At 35.9% G+C, this 16,729-nt stretch overlaps 2 protein-coding genes across 6 annotated transcripts; both read left to right on the forward strand.

The window, feature by feature from the left end:
- The first annotated feature begins 856 nt into the window (after window positions 1–856).
- Window positions 857–5,772, forward strand: LOC103977035 (cyclic pyranopterin monophosphate synthase, mitochondrial). 3 transcript variants are annotated; one of them, XM_065143023.1, is made up of 4 exons: window positions 859–1,144; window positions 2,098–2,192; window positions 4,422–4,968; window positions 5,578–5,772. In XM_065143023.1, exons 2-4 carry the CDS (start codon window positions 2,100–2,102, stop codon window positions 5,580–5,582), a joined length of 645 nt encoding a protein of 214 aa, XP_064999095.1. In that variant the 5' UTR covers window positions 859–1,144; window positions 2,098–2,099; the 3' UTR covers window positions 5,583–5,772. The 3 variants fall into 3 exon arrangements, with proteins under 3 accessions (XP_018679253.2, XP_064999095.1, XP_009390705.2); XM_018823708.2 differs by lacking the exon at window positions 5,578–5,772 and having other exon boundaries at window positions 857–1,144; window positions 2,084–2,192; window positions 4,422–5,210; XM_009392430.3 differs by lacking the exon at window positions 5,578–5,772 and having other exon boundaries at window positions 861–1,144; window positions 4,422–5,210.
- Window positions 5,773–6,262: 490 nt separating this feature from the next.
- On the forward strand, window positions 6,263–14,404 carry LOC103977036 (calcineurin B-like protein 7). 3 transcript variants are annotated; one of them, XM_018822885.2, is made up of 9 exons: window positions 6,263–6,460; window positions 7,163–7,291; window positions 8,427–8,509; window positions 8,611–8,670; window positions 9,338–9,446; window positions 9,707–9,759; window positions 10,943–11,023; window positions 11,120–11,220; window positions 13,935–14,404. In XM_018822885.2, exons 2-9 carry the CDS (start codon window positions 7,216–7,218, stop codon window positions 13,996–13,998), a joined length of 627 nt encoding a protein of 208 aa, XP_018678430.2. In that variant the 5' UTR covers window positions 6,263–6,460; window positions 7,163–7,215; the 3' UTR covers window positions 13,999–14,404. The 3 variants fall into 3 exon arrangements, with proteins under 3 accessions (XP_018678430.2, XP_064998500.1, XP_009390706.2); XM_065142428.1 differs by having other exon boundaries at window positions 6,267–6,465; window positions 11,108–11,220; window positions 13,935–14,402; XM_009392431.3 differs by having other exon boundaries at window positions 6,268–6,460; window positions 11,108–11,220; window positions 13,935–14,401.
- The last annotated feature ends 2,325 nt before the right edge of the window (window positions 14,405–16,729 follow it).

Here is a 16,729-nt window from a genome sequence, read left to right on the forward strand (position 1 = left end):
GCAGGATGGACGGTTGGACCAGAGCCAAATTCTAGGACAGTTCAAATCAAAAATAGATTTGACTTCCTCTTGATCTCACTTGGCTTTCTCTTTCCTGTACTTTTCCTCTTTCATCTCTGTCGTTTTGGTATTACATCAACCATTCAAAGAGGTCTGAGAGTGGGTGGATTGTGGCCCGCGGAGAAGCCACCGATCTGATGTTTTCTCTTCTGGTAGAGTCTTTAAACTAGTATTCGTGATACCTTCATTAACAAGTTCTTGTTGCTGTTTTGCATATGAACGATTTGCTAGACCCTTTTTTTTGTCGAAATGTATATTTATAATTTTTCTATCATGCTCACAGGGATATTGTGTCGATTGATGTATACTAATTTCAATGACATATCAACAACTTTTAAAGTTTTATGGAAATCTATCTATATGCTAACTTTATATCTAGAAATATAAATCCTAAAATCACTAATCTTGGAGAGTTTTGTCACTATCCCAAGTAAATCATTTGATGAAATTTGAAGAAAGCATAACAAACTTGACAATCGAGGTTTGTAGGGACTTGATAATTCTGGTTATCGAACTAATAGATTCCATCCAAAATGCTATAATCAGGTACTATCTTACTTTAGTAAAGCTAATAATTAGAATCAAAGAAGATTTAAACTAATTGATGTCTTGTGATAATGTATGTTTTTGAATGAACTTATAATAGTGCTAACTAAAACAACATAATTCCATTTAAGAAATAGTAAGTTATTATTATTATTGTTATTATTATATGCATGAGGATAATTTGACCATTAAATAAATAATAAAAAAAAAAACCTGATAACGAGGTGATCCAGAAAAGCCCAAAAATAATTCTGTGGCCTTTTCCCCAGCGAAAATTGTAGGAATTTTCTTCAATAAATTAGGCAATCAGATTCCGATGCTATAATACTGCCGACCCTTTTGAGTTAGGAACTATAATACTCTTTAAAAGGGTGTTTTGGGCTTCGGAGCAAGTTATTATCGGTAGCCTACTACTGCTCGAATCGAATCGGTTCCTCTCGTCCATCCATAGACTACTTCCGGTGGGCGCGACAGATCTCGGGGTGGCTTCCTCATTCCTTGTGGCAGCACTTCTCTTCATCTTCACTCCTCGGCCTAGGTAATCATGGTTCATGCATCTTGGTGTCGCACGCCAGATGTTTGTTTTTGTTCCTGTGCGAAAACGTTGCCGTTCCCTTGATTCATTAAACCCATAAAACCGCGTATTTCACCATGCTGATACTGGTGAAAAACGGGCCCTTAGTTGACGCAAACTGTGTGCCATCGTTCGAGGATTGTCTTTTGATTCAGCTGCTCCCATGCTGGTATTGGCCTCGAATCGATGCTATTGACCCTACCGCTGATTTTTCTATCCCCGTGCTTCCTTAAACCCATCAAACCACGTATTTCACCACTTGCCATGCATTGCGCCGCTGAGCCTAATAGGAATTACGGGCCAGGGAACCATTAGAGTAATATTCAAGTACTTTTACCGAAGAATGACACTCCCGTGTCAATCTATAAGAAAATACCTAGAGAATATGCTACTCTATAGCTTCTAATCTATAAGAAACGATTCACAGCTGGTAAGGAGGAAGGAGAGATGAGAAGGAAGAGTCGAAGAGGGACAATGTGAAGGAAAGAATGGGAGGAGGAAGGGGGATGAGGAGGCAAAATAGATGGCCCATCCCACCTCATAGCAATACAGCTATCCCCCTTGCCCCTTCAAAATGGGGCACCAAAGTTAACACAGATAGATCAGCACTAATGTGATGAAAAACCAAGCCAACCTTACACACTGCCCCGCTGAAAGTAAACATCATTCCGAGATTTCCAAATCCACCATCGATCGGCACTTCAGCAGACACTTTGAATTTCTCAAATACATGATATCTTATCATAAACTAAGGCATTGCATTTTCCTGAAATGACTCTGATGTGCGGTATGGCATAACACTATACAGTCTTTTATGTTATACAATGATCATTGTGAACCATTTTTCAGTTCTTCTGTTTTTCTTTTTCCCTGTGATATCTGATCAATTATTACTTAGTAAAGTTTCTCTTTTCCAGATATGTTTCTTAGACATTTAAAGGCTCACCAGTCTCTGGGAAGATGCTTCATCGGTAGCAATAGCCATGATCTTGCAATTGCAGAGCTAAACAAGGTAAATGTCACTAACTCTACAGTGTTTGTCAGTTGTCTATTAAAGTTTTGTATATCTGGCTCTTTTGTTTATCAGTCAAAATATATTAATCATCAATGGATTTCATCCAATACAGGTTTCTGATTTTTATTTATTTCACTTGTGGATTTTCACAGCCTCAAATACTAATTGGACCAGTACATATTGACCAGTATTTCACTTGTCTGACCGAGGACTGGTACCAGATCATATGGCTAGGTAGAGGTCGATATTATATCTTAAGTGATATTGAGTGGTATAGGTCAGTATTTTGGCTTTTATACTAGTGTTGTTTAGGTCCGACAAGAAGTTGAAATTGATGTCAAGCTGAGATTTTAAATCGTGAATTTGCACTAATGTACCGAATATTCTTAGTCATGTATTTTCATCAAGGACACGATAAGTTGATGGAAATGTTTCGTTAGGCAGATGTTGGATTTTAAACCAACTTGAGCTCAACCTGGCTCTATGTTAGGCTTGGGCAATGTTTCATTAGGCAGATGTTGGATTTTGGCATTAAATATCTTGCCTAATACATACTGGACCACCTGAGGACCACCAATCCAAACTTAATTTATCATGTATACATATTTTTGTGATAATTCTGTATCTCGCTTTTTTGTTTCATAACACAGCTACCCTTTTCATCTCCTTCCGTCTCTTTTCCCATAGCTCTCTCAAGTTCCCTGCAACTCTGCTGACTCTAAAAGTCAATAATTACTCACTGTATGCCTCTTTAACCAAAATCATCTACTATGGCCATCTAATCCATCAATCTCTCTACAAAGAGACAAACAACCCTAATCTCAAAACAGTAGCACTTTATCTAAGTCAGTAGGTTGCCATCGTATCCATTGTCCATTATAAATATTTACCATTAGAAACTAAATTCAAGCAATGCTTTGCTATTTTTGGTTATTTTCTATAGCTTTTAATGTCTGTATAAAAAATCTAGTTAATTCTAATTTGGACTGAATTGGGATCAATAGATCCAAATGGACCAGCTTTTGAAACAATTCACTATTGCATTCACCATAGCCTCACCTAGTCAGGCATGAGGTAACTGAATTTAACCTCGCTACCCAAACTAGATCTGAAGCCTGATTTATGTTAATCATAATCAGGTTGGACTAAGGTGAGGATACAGGTTGCAGATCAGATCAGTTGGGTGTGGGTCCATCTCATTGAGATTAAACACACATCTAAGTTGATCTGACCTGCCCATGTTGCAGCGCCAGCCAAACCCCATTCATTTACTGTTGGGAAATGTGTTGAGAGACTTCCCATTGTCTCAGTAACACTTATTATTTATGGAACATGGTGCCTACATGGAGTGAAAAATGTTAAAGAGGAATTCAAGAATGGGCATGGTCCATTTTTTAAAACATTTTCCGTTGGCAATTAGTTAAACCACGTAAAGGAAGCTTAATATTGTTGATTTTACTTTTCAAAGAAGCTGAATTGACATTCTTGATCAAGTTGAACATTTGGCTGGTACTCTGATTTTGAAGATATATACAAAATCCTCTTATGCTTATTACTCCAACTTTGGTGACTTTCCATGTCTGACAGTGCTTCATTGTTTATTACCAATTAGGTGTAATTTCATATGTACCTTCAAATATGTAAAAAAATCACATGTCAGTCTCTTAAAGTTGCAAATATTATTGTTGCCTTTGTAATTTTCGAAATTTTCTATATACTCCTTGGGAAAAATTAGATGTGCAATGTAACATAACACATGCTTGGTGTCCTCCAAGTTTACATGTCCGTCCATAGTAACATGATGTTGTAACCAAGAATTAGCTAAATTGACAACTATTGCCATATTTATAAACAAAGTAGCATGAAACTGATAAAATCTTTGAGCAACCTAGTGAGGATACCACTGACACTGATGCTACGGAAATACTACTACTATAACAATGGTCATGATTTATGCTAACGAACTCTGACAGTTTTTCATTAGCTGGCAATGACCGAACACAATCATCACCACCTTTTCATATGGACATGGGCTTGAGGTCGGTGTTAGCCATAAATACTATCACAATTATTTTCTGGGTATTTTATTTTTCTTTTATCATCTGATTACAGACAAATTGAATTGTAAACCTCACCAATCTTATTGGTGTCAGAAAACATGCACATTCATGAGCCTCGTGTCCTAATCATGGTACCTTCCTTTGTCACATGTATGTGTAATTTCAGGAACTGGAGTCAATCTTTGGCGAACCTCCTTCATCCAGTGCCTTAAGTTCAAATGCTTCTCAAGTGTCCCATTTTACTTCCCCTAGTTCAGAAGATAAGCCAACAAACCTTACTCATGTTGATGGTAGTGGACACGCCAAGATGGTAGATGTGTCCTCTAAAGTAGAGAGCAAAAGAGCTGCAATTGCGAGTTGCAGAGTTCTTCTAGGCCAAAAAGTATATAACTTGGTTGCATCAAACCAGATAGCAAAAGGAGATGTCTTGACCGTGGCAAAAATCTCTGGAATTAATGGAGCTAAGCAGACCGGCAATCTCATCCCTTTATGTCACAACATTGGGCTCACACATGTTCGTGTTGATCTAACGCTCAATGAGAAAGATTACAGTGTAGAGATTGAAGGGGAAGCTGCGACAACAGGGAAGACAGGAGTCGAGATGGAAGCAATGACTGCCGTCACCATTGCTGGACTTACAGTTTATGACATGTGCAAAGCTGCTTCTAAGGACATTTGCATTACGGATGTTCGCCTTGAGCACAAGACTGGAGGTAAGAGTGGCCACTGGTCCAGAAAAGAATGATTCATCTTTTACGAATCACTTTCTACAAGCATTTGAAGGATGAAGATGCCGACTTTTTTATGCATAAATTATTAGAAGCCAGCGGAAAGGAAGAAATCTGTAAATTGGTACCTATGTTTTTGTCGATGGAAGGATATTGCTGTCTTTGGAATCATTTCGTTTCGCCTTTAAATTATAAGTTCCAATGCCAAGTTCTTGAGAAGTTATGCAGACTACTACTACATACATGTGTATTCTTTTCTTTTTTTCCTAGTCAAAGTATATCTTATCCAATCAACCAACCCCAAAGAATCGAGATATATGGCTTGTTATATAGAAGAGATCCCAGTTCAATCAACCAAACTTAAGTCTTCTTTTGTTTGCAGGAGGGTGTTTTCTTCTTATTCCTTGATTTCAATTCTTCTCGGATCATGTGTTCCACTTCCTTTTTCTTTATAGCAAACAAAAGCATCTATTTCTGCCTCACTTAAAGCTACGCTTCAGCTTTGGACGTCATGAATACGACACAAAGAGATTAATAAGTAGGGTTGACATCTGATGCATTATGTCATTTCTAAAACGTTGTACACGTCTGCAGATTGAATGGAAAAGTCGGAAACCAAGATGGATGGACAAACTGAAAGGGACTGCAGCGAATTGGAATGTTCTATGCCTTCAATTCTGCCTCTCGGTTGGATTAGAACATCATCAGCTTTATGCAAGCCATCTGTTGTGTTTGTTGATGACCAAGCTTTGCTTTGTCGACTTCTTTGCCGACTGAAACCAACAACAAAAATATTTTCTTTTTCTTTTTTTATTTTATTTTATGTTAGACCCAATTGCGTGGGTCCCACACGCTAATAGATCTCTCATGTGAACTTTCAGGTGTGATTTATTCCGCCTATATATATATATATATATATGTATATATTCTCTTTTTCTAAATTTTTGGTAAGCACTAAAATATCTCCAAAAGATTACAAAATGATTACTCATTTACTCGCTTCCTATATGAACTAATACATGACTATGATATATATATATATATATATTTATTTATTTATTTATTTTTGTGTAGAATTTAAACTGATCCAATCATATTTTATGGCACATTAGATTGAGTGTGTGTATGCTGGAGCTGCTTATGCTGAGTTCAATCCTGATCCTTAGGAACACCCATAAGGAGACAAAAGAAATGAAAGAGGGTATCCAAACGCGACAATGACGTGCTTTGGACTTTCTGTTTCTTTAGTTGCAACTAAGCTTTTAAATGATACTGATACCAAGTGATGACGATGGATGTTTTGAGAGAGAGAGAGAGAGAGAGAGAGAGAGAGATGATCTCCCTTTGCTTCACAGCATTTTATTTCTCCCGTTAAATAAGGTTTAATTGGTACCAGATTTGGAGCTTCAGAAGAAACCCTTGGCTGGATCTTGCTTCTTCCGCAGAGTTGCCACTGTGTCCTCTTGAAATCAAGCGAGTAAGGTTTCTGTCCAAACCCAATGTGTTGTTTCATGCTGTTAATCGGTAGAAGATTGCATCTTGGAACTCAAATCAAGCTCTGCAACTGTCGGATGATTTTTTTTTTTTTTTGGACCTGGAAAAGAAAAAACGAACATTTCTTATGGATCATTACGCAAGAACACCTATTGTTCTTCCTTTTCTCTGTCCTTTTTTGACTATTGTTGCGGCGTTAGTTTCCGTTGTTGTTTCATTTGCTTATTTCATGGCACTTGCTCTGGAATGTCCTTTGCCAACGCTAACTCTGCTTTCAAATCTGTTATTTATCAGTATGGTTTACTGTTGTTTCTTCGATTGGCAGATTATCTTGATATTCTTCTTGGCAACCCTTGTGGGCAGTCGTTTTTGGTACTTGTTCATCCCATCATTAGGATCATATTCTGTTCTCTTTTTCTCAGAGAAATATTTAGCAAGTTTAGAAGAATTTTTTTTATCTTTCTTGAGGAGAGCTCAAAATAGTTTTTAGATTAATCATTTTGTAAAAGAAGCTTTAATTCACAAAGATTATATTCATCTGCTGCTATTTTTTGCAGATTAGGCATCCAAATAAAATTTCTTAGGTTTGCTCTTATGCTTGTGTTATGCTGTAGATTTCTCTTCTTTCATCTCAACCGATTTAACGTAAAAAATGAACTCTTTCTTTTTCTCTACCGCTTTGCAGGTTGAAAGACTGCAGCAAAGCATAGCACTAAAATCACTAGGACCTTCTTTATTATGGGTTGTATCTCCTCAAAACAAAAACATGTACCTGGATATGAAGACCCTACTGTTCTTGCATCAGAAACAACCTGTGAGCTTCTATTCCGCTTTGTAATTTGTTTCCATTATGAAGTGGGTTACTTATATCCATGAATATTTTTAAACAACATCATGTGATGCATCTAGGAAAGTACCACTTCGAAAATAGTCCAAGCTTGAAATCAAGTAATCTACCCTGAAACGCTGAGCAGTCTGAAATTGCTTATCCATGGTGGGTAATAACTCACATATTATCAAAGTACTAATGTCCTCATTAAGATGCACACCCTATCCAGAATTAATCCTCTAAATATTGGTGGAATGGAGAATGACATCACAATGGAAGTCCCACCATTTGATGTAATATTGGACCCACCCACATGCAGTCTTTTCCTACTTGATCCACTCATTTACATAGTGGCACTATTAGGTCCGCTATGATACCATTATTGTCACAATCTAAGCATAAAACCATGTGGGTTATGTCATCAACATGGAGTACTCAGAAAACGATTGCTTCTTACTTCATACCAGCTGGTGGCCTGCATTGTACACCATGATACCAAAATGGGGGCTTCAACAGTAGTCGTGAAAGATAAGAAACAGAGAAGCAATAAGAGAAAAAAAAAAAAGTGAAACAAAGAATGGCAAGACAAGGGGAAGGGAAAAGGTAAAAGAAGAGGAATTGGAAAAATAATCAATTCTCTTAAATAAAAGGAAAAACAACAAACAAAGGAATAAGATGCAGAAATGGGTACCATTGCTAAGTTATCAACCCACATTATTCCTGCTATTCATGGATCAGGACAGAACACACCCAGGTGCTTAACATGGAATAAGAATTCTGGTTCTTCCTCTTTGGGATTTGAAATGATTTCTGTAACTCCTCAGTATCCAACCTAGGAGTGTTGGAGTATATCACATACTTTCTGTTTTTATTCGGATACCTGTATATTTTTTTCCTTATCGAGTGCCAATCTTTCATAAAAAGGTAATGAACTTAATATCAGTGATAATACAACTTGTTTAGACAGAAAAGAATGATCCAATGCACAAGGCTCCCACTAACACAGGAGGATCTGTTGAGGGCCAATGTTTATGGACAAGTAGAGCTGGTTTTAAGAACACAATATTTTTGGATGTCACTATCAACTTATAAGATAATATTTGATACTCTTCCGTCTCAGTTACTGTGAGTGAAGTAGAAGCTTTGTACGAGCTATTTAAAAGGATAAGCTATTCAATTACCAAAGATGGGCTTATTCATAAGGTATGACCTTAGCTTTTAGTTTCAACGGTCCGCTGATTTTTTAACTATTAGGTTTATAGTTGTTCATGGAAATCATGTTTAATTTAATTCCTTCTTATCAGGAAGAGTTCCGACTTGCCCTCCTCAAGAACAGCAACGAACATAATTTTTTTGCTGACAGGGTCAGTTTATTTTAAAATTCACTAATTTCTTGGGTAATAACTGTATATTTTTCTTTATGGTGAACACTGATATAGATCATGTGGTTCCAAAATGTATGAAATACTTCAAAAACTTAAAATACCAGAAGAAAACGATGTACCATGCTGAATTGGATGCCAAAGTGAAAGCAAGTTTTTCTCTGTATATATTATGCATGAATAATACACAGGGTTTTATCACTTCCTATGGCAATTTTCCTTCCTGTTCATCAACATGGGTTTGGACCTGAAATCATTACCTTCCAACTACTTTCTTAATTTGGTTATGTGGTAATACTGGGATGCTTTTTGTTTTTATAAATGTAGAAGTAGAATATTTCTACTTATAAAGTTTTGGAAAATCTTGAAAGTATTTTTTGAACTAAACAAATCAAGGTTACCAAGCATATATTTACAACTATTTATATGTTTTTTTACTTTTATATTCAAACACTACCCGTGTTGATAACTAAGTGTACAGTGCTATTTATACATGAAACTGGCCATCAATCAAGTTAGGAGCATCCATCTAAGAGAAGTGTATGTTTTTCTAAGGTATATTAGTACAGAGTTACTGTCTTGTGGGCTGTAAGATACTGCCTTTGCTTATTTCTGTTATAAGTAACAATTTTGTGATGACATTTTTCAGATATTTGACTTGTTTGACATAAAACGGAATGGAGTAATTGAGTTTGGAGAATTTGTTCGATGCCTTAGTATCTTCCATCCAAACACAGAGGTGGCAGAAAAAGTTTCTTGTAAGATCTTTTTACTAAAATATTTGTCATTAAATTCGTTATTTAATTCCTTAATATGAAGAATATGATTATTTCTAGGATTTTGGTGTTATTTCACTCCTTGGTTTTTAATTAGACAAGGCAGCAAATTACTTTTATATCTTAACTCTTTAGAATTAGTATCCCACCATCTGTATAATTGTACCTCTCCATTTGTAGTTTCTTTTATTTTCTACTTTTTTTTAAAGGTATATAATAATGTTTTACTTATTTCTGTGCAGTTGCATTTAGGTTGTATGATCTCAAGAATACTGGATATATTGAGCGTGACGAGGTAACATCATCTTGACACTTCCCTTTTAGATGGAAAAGTTGGCTATATTATCCCATTCTTAAGAAAAGAAGAATCTACATGGAGTTCAACTCTAGTTGTAAAACAAAACATGTCAACTGCAAAGCACCCTCCACAGGAGACTATCCCAAACTACAGCTACCCAAAGAAGAATGAACATGCCTGCAACTGAACTCAACCATAGGAAGAAAAACAATGAAAAACACAAACTCGGTGCCTTTGCTTTAGACTCAATCATGCTTCATAAAAGAAATATAGAGGTCATCTTCCTGATGTCCATGACTGGCCATGCTTTGATTTTGAAATAGCTTTCTCCAAGAAATTAGATATCTGAGAGTTGATGTTATTAAAGATGCAGCTATTTTTTAAAACAAAACATGCAACAGACATTACATTCCGTCCATTGTTTCTTTGGAAAATTTCTTCTCTAGGAGGCTCAAAAAATCTCTAGATGAAAAGCAATAAATGGAAATGGCCATTTATCAAACCACTTTCATTTAATACCATAAATCAGATCACTTTCATCTGATACCAGTAACAAAATTATATTGCATGCTATTGCTTATTTTTATTTATCTTGGTTTTGTTTACTATTCACTAAATTAACCATATGAGCATTTTTGAGCTTCTAGTGTCATCAATTTTGTTGATGGCACCTAATATCCAAATATCATTTATAAGTCTTGCCTTTGAAATTGCTTACAGTGTTTCTTTTAGTTCATCTAATGTTCATGGAAGATGAAATAAAATTTACCTACAGTGACAAAGGTCAAGGAAAGAATGGGGGTTATGGATATAAGGAATGAAGTTGGGACATGATTTTCTATTTTGCTCTATCTTACAATCTCCAAATTATTGGTGCCTACTTCAAGAAAAAGGCTGAGCATTTGATTAATTATAAGAGTGGAGATTACTATACAAATAGATTTTTCATTTTGCCGTTAAGCATTGTATCACACCCTTTGAAGTCTATTTAGATTCTTGTGCACAAAAAAAAAAGCCTATTTAAATTCTAACTTTTCATAAAACTGAAGCCTGTAAATAATCTTCTCCTAGATTTTCCTTTTACTGAAAGTTCTTTCTCAATGTGTGATTGCATGATCTCAGGAAGCTGTATCAGATCCATTCACATTGACAAGCCTCTTGCTCTTTGTTGTCTTGACAGTTAAAGGAGATGGTGCTGGCTATTCTGAGTGAAACGAACGTATGCCTTTCAGATGATGTTATCGAGGCAATTGTTGACAAGGTGCAAAAGTAATTTCTTCTTATTTTTCTTTTATTTCTAACTAACTATATGCAGTTTTGAGCATGCTATATCTTTCTCTTGTAGACATTACTTCAGGTTGACAGAAATGGTGATGAAAAAATAGATCCAGAAGAATGGAAGGAATTTGTTGCTCAAAATCCATCTTTGCTTAAGAACATGACGATTCCTTATTTGATGTAAGCATCATCTTCATTTTCTATCTTATATTGATCTACTTGCTTAAAATGGCTTCCCAATCTGACTCCTTTAAGGAGTCCTATGTTGTTATTTCCCGTGAGCATTTTTGTTTGAGGTCAACAAGCAGGGATCAAGCCTTATTATTTAAATATTTAAAAATGACCTAGTTCCTCCAGACCATCTACTTGAGAAACCTGTTAACTATGCATCTGCAGTATTTAAGTATATAGTGCAGATTATTGTAATTTAAAGCATGATAGAAGATCCAAATCATTGTTCTTCATCTGACCATCTCGAAATAAAGAAGATTCGATTTCAACTATTATTTATTATCCTAAACATAGAATAATCAGAATGTTATTCTGGATGAGTATTATTGTTTAAACTATTATTTAAACAATGAAGGTAAAAAATTTTGCAAATAAGGAAAGCTTGGGTGGCCTAGTCTATAGTGCCACAACATTATTTCACTATTATTAGAGAGAGTGTTACTATTTATTATCAATTGAGCTTGTCCTTCTAAGTAGTGTCCCCTTCAAGATAATAAAGTTCTTCACTCTCCTTAGCACTGCCAATTGTCCTTCCCGTATACAAGTCCTGAAATTCATAGTGAGAAGGAAAGAATTTAGCAACACAATATAAATCCTTTGTCAGTTTGCTAATATACAACAAGTTACAAGATAAGTTGGGAATATGAAGCACAGAATTCATACAAAGGAATCTGAAATTATAATTGTGACTTTTCCTACTATAGAAGAAAGTGATTCATCAATAACTTTTATTTCAGAGTTTCCAAGACAAGGTGTGTAGGAGGAAAACAAATGTGAAAGGCTGGTCATATGGTCTGTCGTGCTTGAATCTATGATCCAAGGAGCCTTATGACCAAAAGAAGCAAACAAAGCTGTTAAACAATTACCTTTCTTGGCACAAAAACAAGATGATAAAGGAGGACGGATTAGGGTTTTGGGACTGGTTCAGAAACTTAAACAGTTGTTCAATTTATTCCTTAGTGAACAAAGGCATTTCTACTCCTTTAGATGCGGTGGCAGCTTGATGGTCTACTTGAAATCCTTGGCTATTAGCCTTTTCTAGAGCTCGATTGCTCTTCCAGTTTGCTGGTTTTCCATGTATGTACCAGCAAGTTTCTCTTGTGTGTCTTGGTTTATTGCCAAAATACACCTAACTTTGTCTTTCTCATCGCTCTTCCTTTGATTATGTTGCACAGCATTATCAGCAGAATTAATTTCAGTTGTCATGATAAGTGCAAAATTTTTTGCAGCCATAGATGGAGTAGAAGATCCCCTCATGACTTGTCTTCTACTTTCCTCCCTTCTAACTTTGAAGAATATAGCTTAGAGAGATGCTAATTAATCCTTCCCCAATATCCATCCATAGACTTCATCTAGTTCTTTGTTTATACCTATCAAAAATTGAAAAACTCAATCCCTCTCAAGCATTTTTGTGTATCAAGTACTGTTAGTAGACGTGACCACTCAAAATCATGAAAAATATCAAACTCTTGCAGAGTGTCTTTAAGGTATTAAAGTATTTCGTAAGACTAGTATTACCTTATGTAAGCTCTCTGATCTTGTTTGTAATCTCAAATACTTTGGCTGAATTACCCATATTTGAATATGTCTCAACCACAACATCCCACAACTCCTTTGTTGTTAGCAAAAACATATACGTTTAGCTAATTTCTGGTTCCATAGAGTTTATCAACCATGATCTGATTAGAGAATTTTTAGAATCCCACTCTTCGAACTTGGGATCATCCTTTCTAGGTGTCGACGTTGATCCGGTCAAATAGCTGATCTTTCCTCTTCCTCAAATATACAACTTTACGAATTGAGACCAACGAAGAAAGTTCAACCCGTTGAGTTTGTGCGTTGTAATCAGTAAGGATGGACTGTCACCTAAGTAGTTTGTTGGAGATGGAAGCATCGGCTTCATCTTCTCTCAGAATTTGTGCCTACTGAATCCTGTCCAACGATGAGAAGCCTGTCCAAGTCAAAATCAACTTTCAACTGAATGAGGATTTGTTTTTCAACAAATGTGACCTTGATTCTCCAGGCCTGACTCCATTTATGTATATTAAGGATTCTGGAGAACCTAATCTTCCAACTGCTGTCGCGTGTCAAGAGGTGACAGTTTCTTTGTATTTATGGCAGTTTCTTTCCACTGTCAAGAGCTGACATTCATACATTGAGATCAGGAATACCATGAAGTTGCAAGTTCAAATAAGGGGTTCAAAATCATTTCATGATTCATACATTTTTTTGTTGATTCTGTGAAGTTCTCATACCATTCAGAGAATTTGTTTTCTTTCAATCCTTTTACAAGTAACTCTTCCTCAATTTTCCATTTTTATCTGGATGAATGATTTTTCATACCAGGGCTTTCGGCGTTTAACCCTTTAACGTCTTTTCGACCATTTTGGTTTTATATTTCAGACATAATATGAGATCACGGTTGATAATCTGATAGCACGATAGAGAATTAATAGACAGATCAAAGTGTGTATCATATCACTTACCTTACGATGAATATTAGGTGTCTTTATTCATGTTGGGTATCCTTTTAGATGCTTTACCAAGTCAGTGACCATTTGTATTTTTTATTTCTAATTATGCTACCATCTTATGCTATGCACATTGTTTCTTGGAAAGTCTCCTTTCTATTTTACAGACTTAAATGCACATGGTTGACACAGGGATATAACAACAGCATTTCCCAGTTTTGTTGTGATGACCACAATTGATGAAGAAGATATGTAGTATTCTGGCTTGAGAGGAACAACAATTGTGCAGCTTGTGTATACAGAAATCATTTGATGACTCGGAAATCATCTGAAGAACAACAGTTTGCGCTAACAAAAGCATTTCAAAGTTGAGCTTTAAATAAGGCCTAAACATACTTTGAATGTATGTTTATCCTTGCACAATATGGTTCTGGATATGATGTTTTGATGACTGTTTGTTCTAACAATTGTAACAGAGCACTCGAATGTTCAGCCGTCAAATAGAGGCCTCAATGTAAGTCAAACATATGTTCACAATTGCATACTGTGGTTCTTTTCTCGGTCTGTCTCTGTCTAAAACCCAAACAAGATTTGTTTTTTCTCTTCTTTTCTTGGAAAAGCAGGCAATATTGGAAATATTTGGGACATATTAGATCTAATTGGATGGATATTCTGGGGATTTAACTGCTGAGGTGACAAAACATCATTTACTTAATCTGATGCCATTTGAATGGCTAGAATCCACATTTGTGGATATATTATCAGAAAACATCTCTCTCTCTCTCTCTCTCTCTCTCTCTCTCTCTCTCTTGTTAGGTAGATTTCTACTTCTAACTCCGTATGGTTATCAGTAGTACTCGAGAATGAGATGTGCCAAAGCACTTCCCCTTATGGGGTCCACATATAAGGTGGGCGTGAGCTCTGTCGGTGGTTGGCTTACGCCGATGCGATGTGGTGGGAACCACTGTTGGCCGTGTGACATGGCCAAGAGACTTCGACGGATGCTCAAGGAGAAGGACGTGGCTTTGAAGGGCCCGATGACTGGGCTCCATCGTGTGGGTTCCACTGAATTGCTGGATTTTATACTGAATTATTATTCTAAAAAGCTCAAAAATTATATAAATATATATTTTTTTGTTTCTCAAAGAAAGAGAAATTGGTAATGGGAGATTTATATAAATGTATCGACTATAAAGTCCCTAAAAATTGCTGGGAGAGTGATTTGTATTTGCTAAGAAGAATTGACCGAGCAATTGCAGTGCGGTGGTGCGTATATATGTAACCGAGGCTGCGTCAGCTTGGTCGATAAGCAACAAAAACATCGTTGAAGATGTGGAAGAGGAAGCGATTCGTTCTTCTTTTAAGCAAGTAAGCAAAAGCATGGATGGTGGCTGCAGGTCAACCACCACAACACGGCGAAGCGTAGCGGAGGCGCTCACGGCAATGGAGGAGGAGGAGGATGCCACTCCTGTCAACGCCACAAGCCAACCCCAAAGGGGTGCTGATCTATCTATCTATCTATCTTGGCTTCCAGAAGATGTGTGTTGTTGTATACAATGGAATACAACGACAACTAATTTCTACCTGTTTAATGTTCATTGCGTGTACGTTTGTTTATCAAAAGAATATAACGATGGCGTGACACAGCAGCTCCTGCAATCCATCCTAACTGGATTTTTCTTCGGTCTTCTGCCCATTGTTTTTGGTCCTAATCACGTTTTCTGGATTCGGGATTTGATAGGTTAACTTATCCATTAATTTTATTTAATTTAAATCACTGATCAAAATATATTTAAGTTAAAATCGATAATTTTATGTTAGTTTTATCTACTTTTGATACAAATTTAATCGAGAAAGACAATCTTAGTCTTCGTTATTTTCGATGTGAGATTAATCAACCTATCATGATAAATACATCCTAATATAATACATAAGAGGCGTAAATTAATTATGACTAAAGTTTTATTAATATGATTGATTCTGATACCAAATATCATAACTCATGCTTAATAAGTTAAATAACTCAAGCTAATTGACCTATTAATTTTATTTGACTTAAATCATTAGTCAAAATATCTAGATTGAAATTGATAATAATATATAGACCTGAATCATAGTCTTATCACATGATAATAATACATTATTTTCTTTTACTTAATATTTTTTGTTTTTTAAAATTTATTTAAATATTTTAATTTTTATATGATATTAATATCCCTTAGTTAATCAAGTAAGAGTGATATTATAATTTTATTATTTTATACATAGTAAAAGATTATTTTTCATGAAAATCTTATCTCTTGCTTAGTATTTTATTATTAATCTAGGATTTCATATTTAATTTTTTTCTCAGTAATTTTAAACCCAGGTTACCATTCTGATTCCTCACTCGGTTTAGCAATGATGACCAGTCTTAACATTGATTAAGTCTCATAATATAAGCTCTTCAGATTTGGGATTCTCAAAACAGAGTTAAGCTGATGAGTTCAATGTCAGCAGCAGAATTGAGACTCCCTACCGCGAAATGATTCCCTATTTTAATCATCTATCTCACTCATAAAATAACCATAGCATACGAGCATTCGAACTAAATCGTTGATTGCTTCGAGTTCTTGACGGGCATCCAAGTTGTCAGATCACTTAATTAGATCTATATAGAAAGTAAGAAGAAGAAGAAGAAGAAGAAGAAGAAGAAGAAGAAGAAGAAGAAGAAGGAGGTGGTGGTCAAACAGAGAGAGAGGTGGGATGCATGAATGAATGGGGATTGGCGAATCGTTCCAACATGGGTTTTATTACACTGAATCCAATAAGGTTCGATCATTTCGACATAACGGAGCCTAGTTTCGGGTCGGATCGGGACTGCAAATTGACGGATCCATTAAACGAACTTATGACACGACTTAGCGTTCCGTGAACGCGTTAGATTTTTGTTTACGTGCGATCAAAGTAATGGAAGGGGGGAGGTGGCCCCAAGCCAGCGAAGCCAC

The sequence above is a fragment of the Musa acuminata genome, chromosome BXJ3-3 (genome assembly GCF_036884655.1).
Source record: "Musa acuminata AAA Group cultivar baxijiao chromosome BXJ3-3, Cavendish_Baxijiao_AAA, whole genome shotgun sequence".
Classification (NCBI taxonomy): Eukaryota; Viridiplantae; Streptophyta; class Magnoliopsida; order Zingiberales; family Musaceae; genus Musa; species Musa acuminata.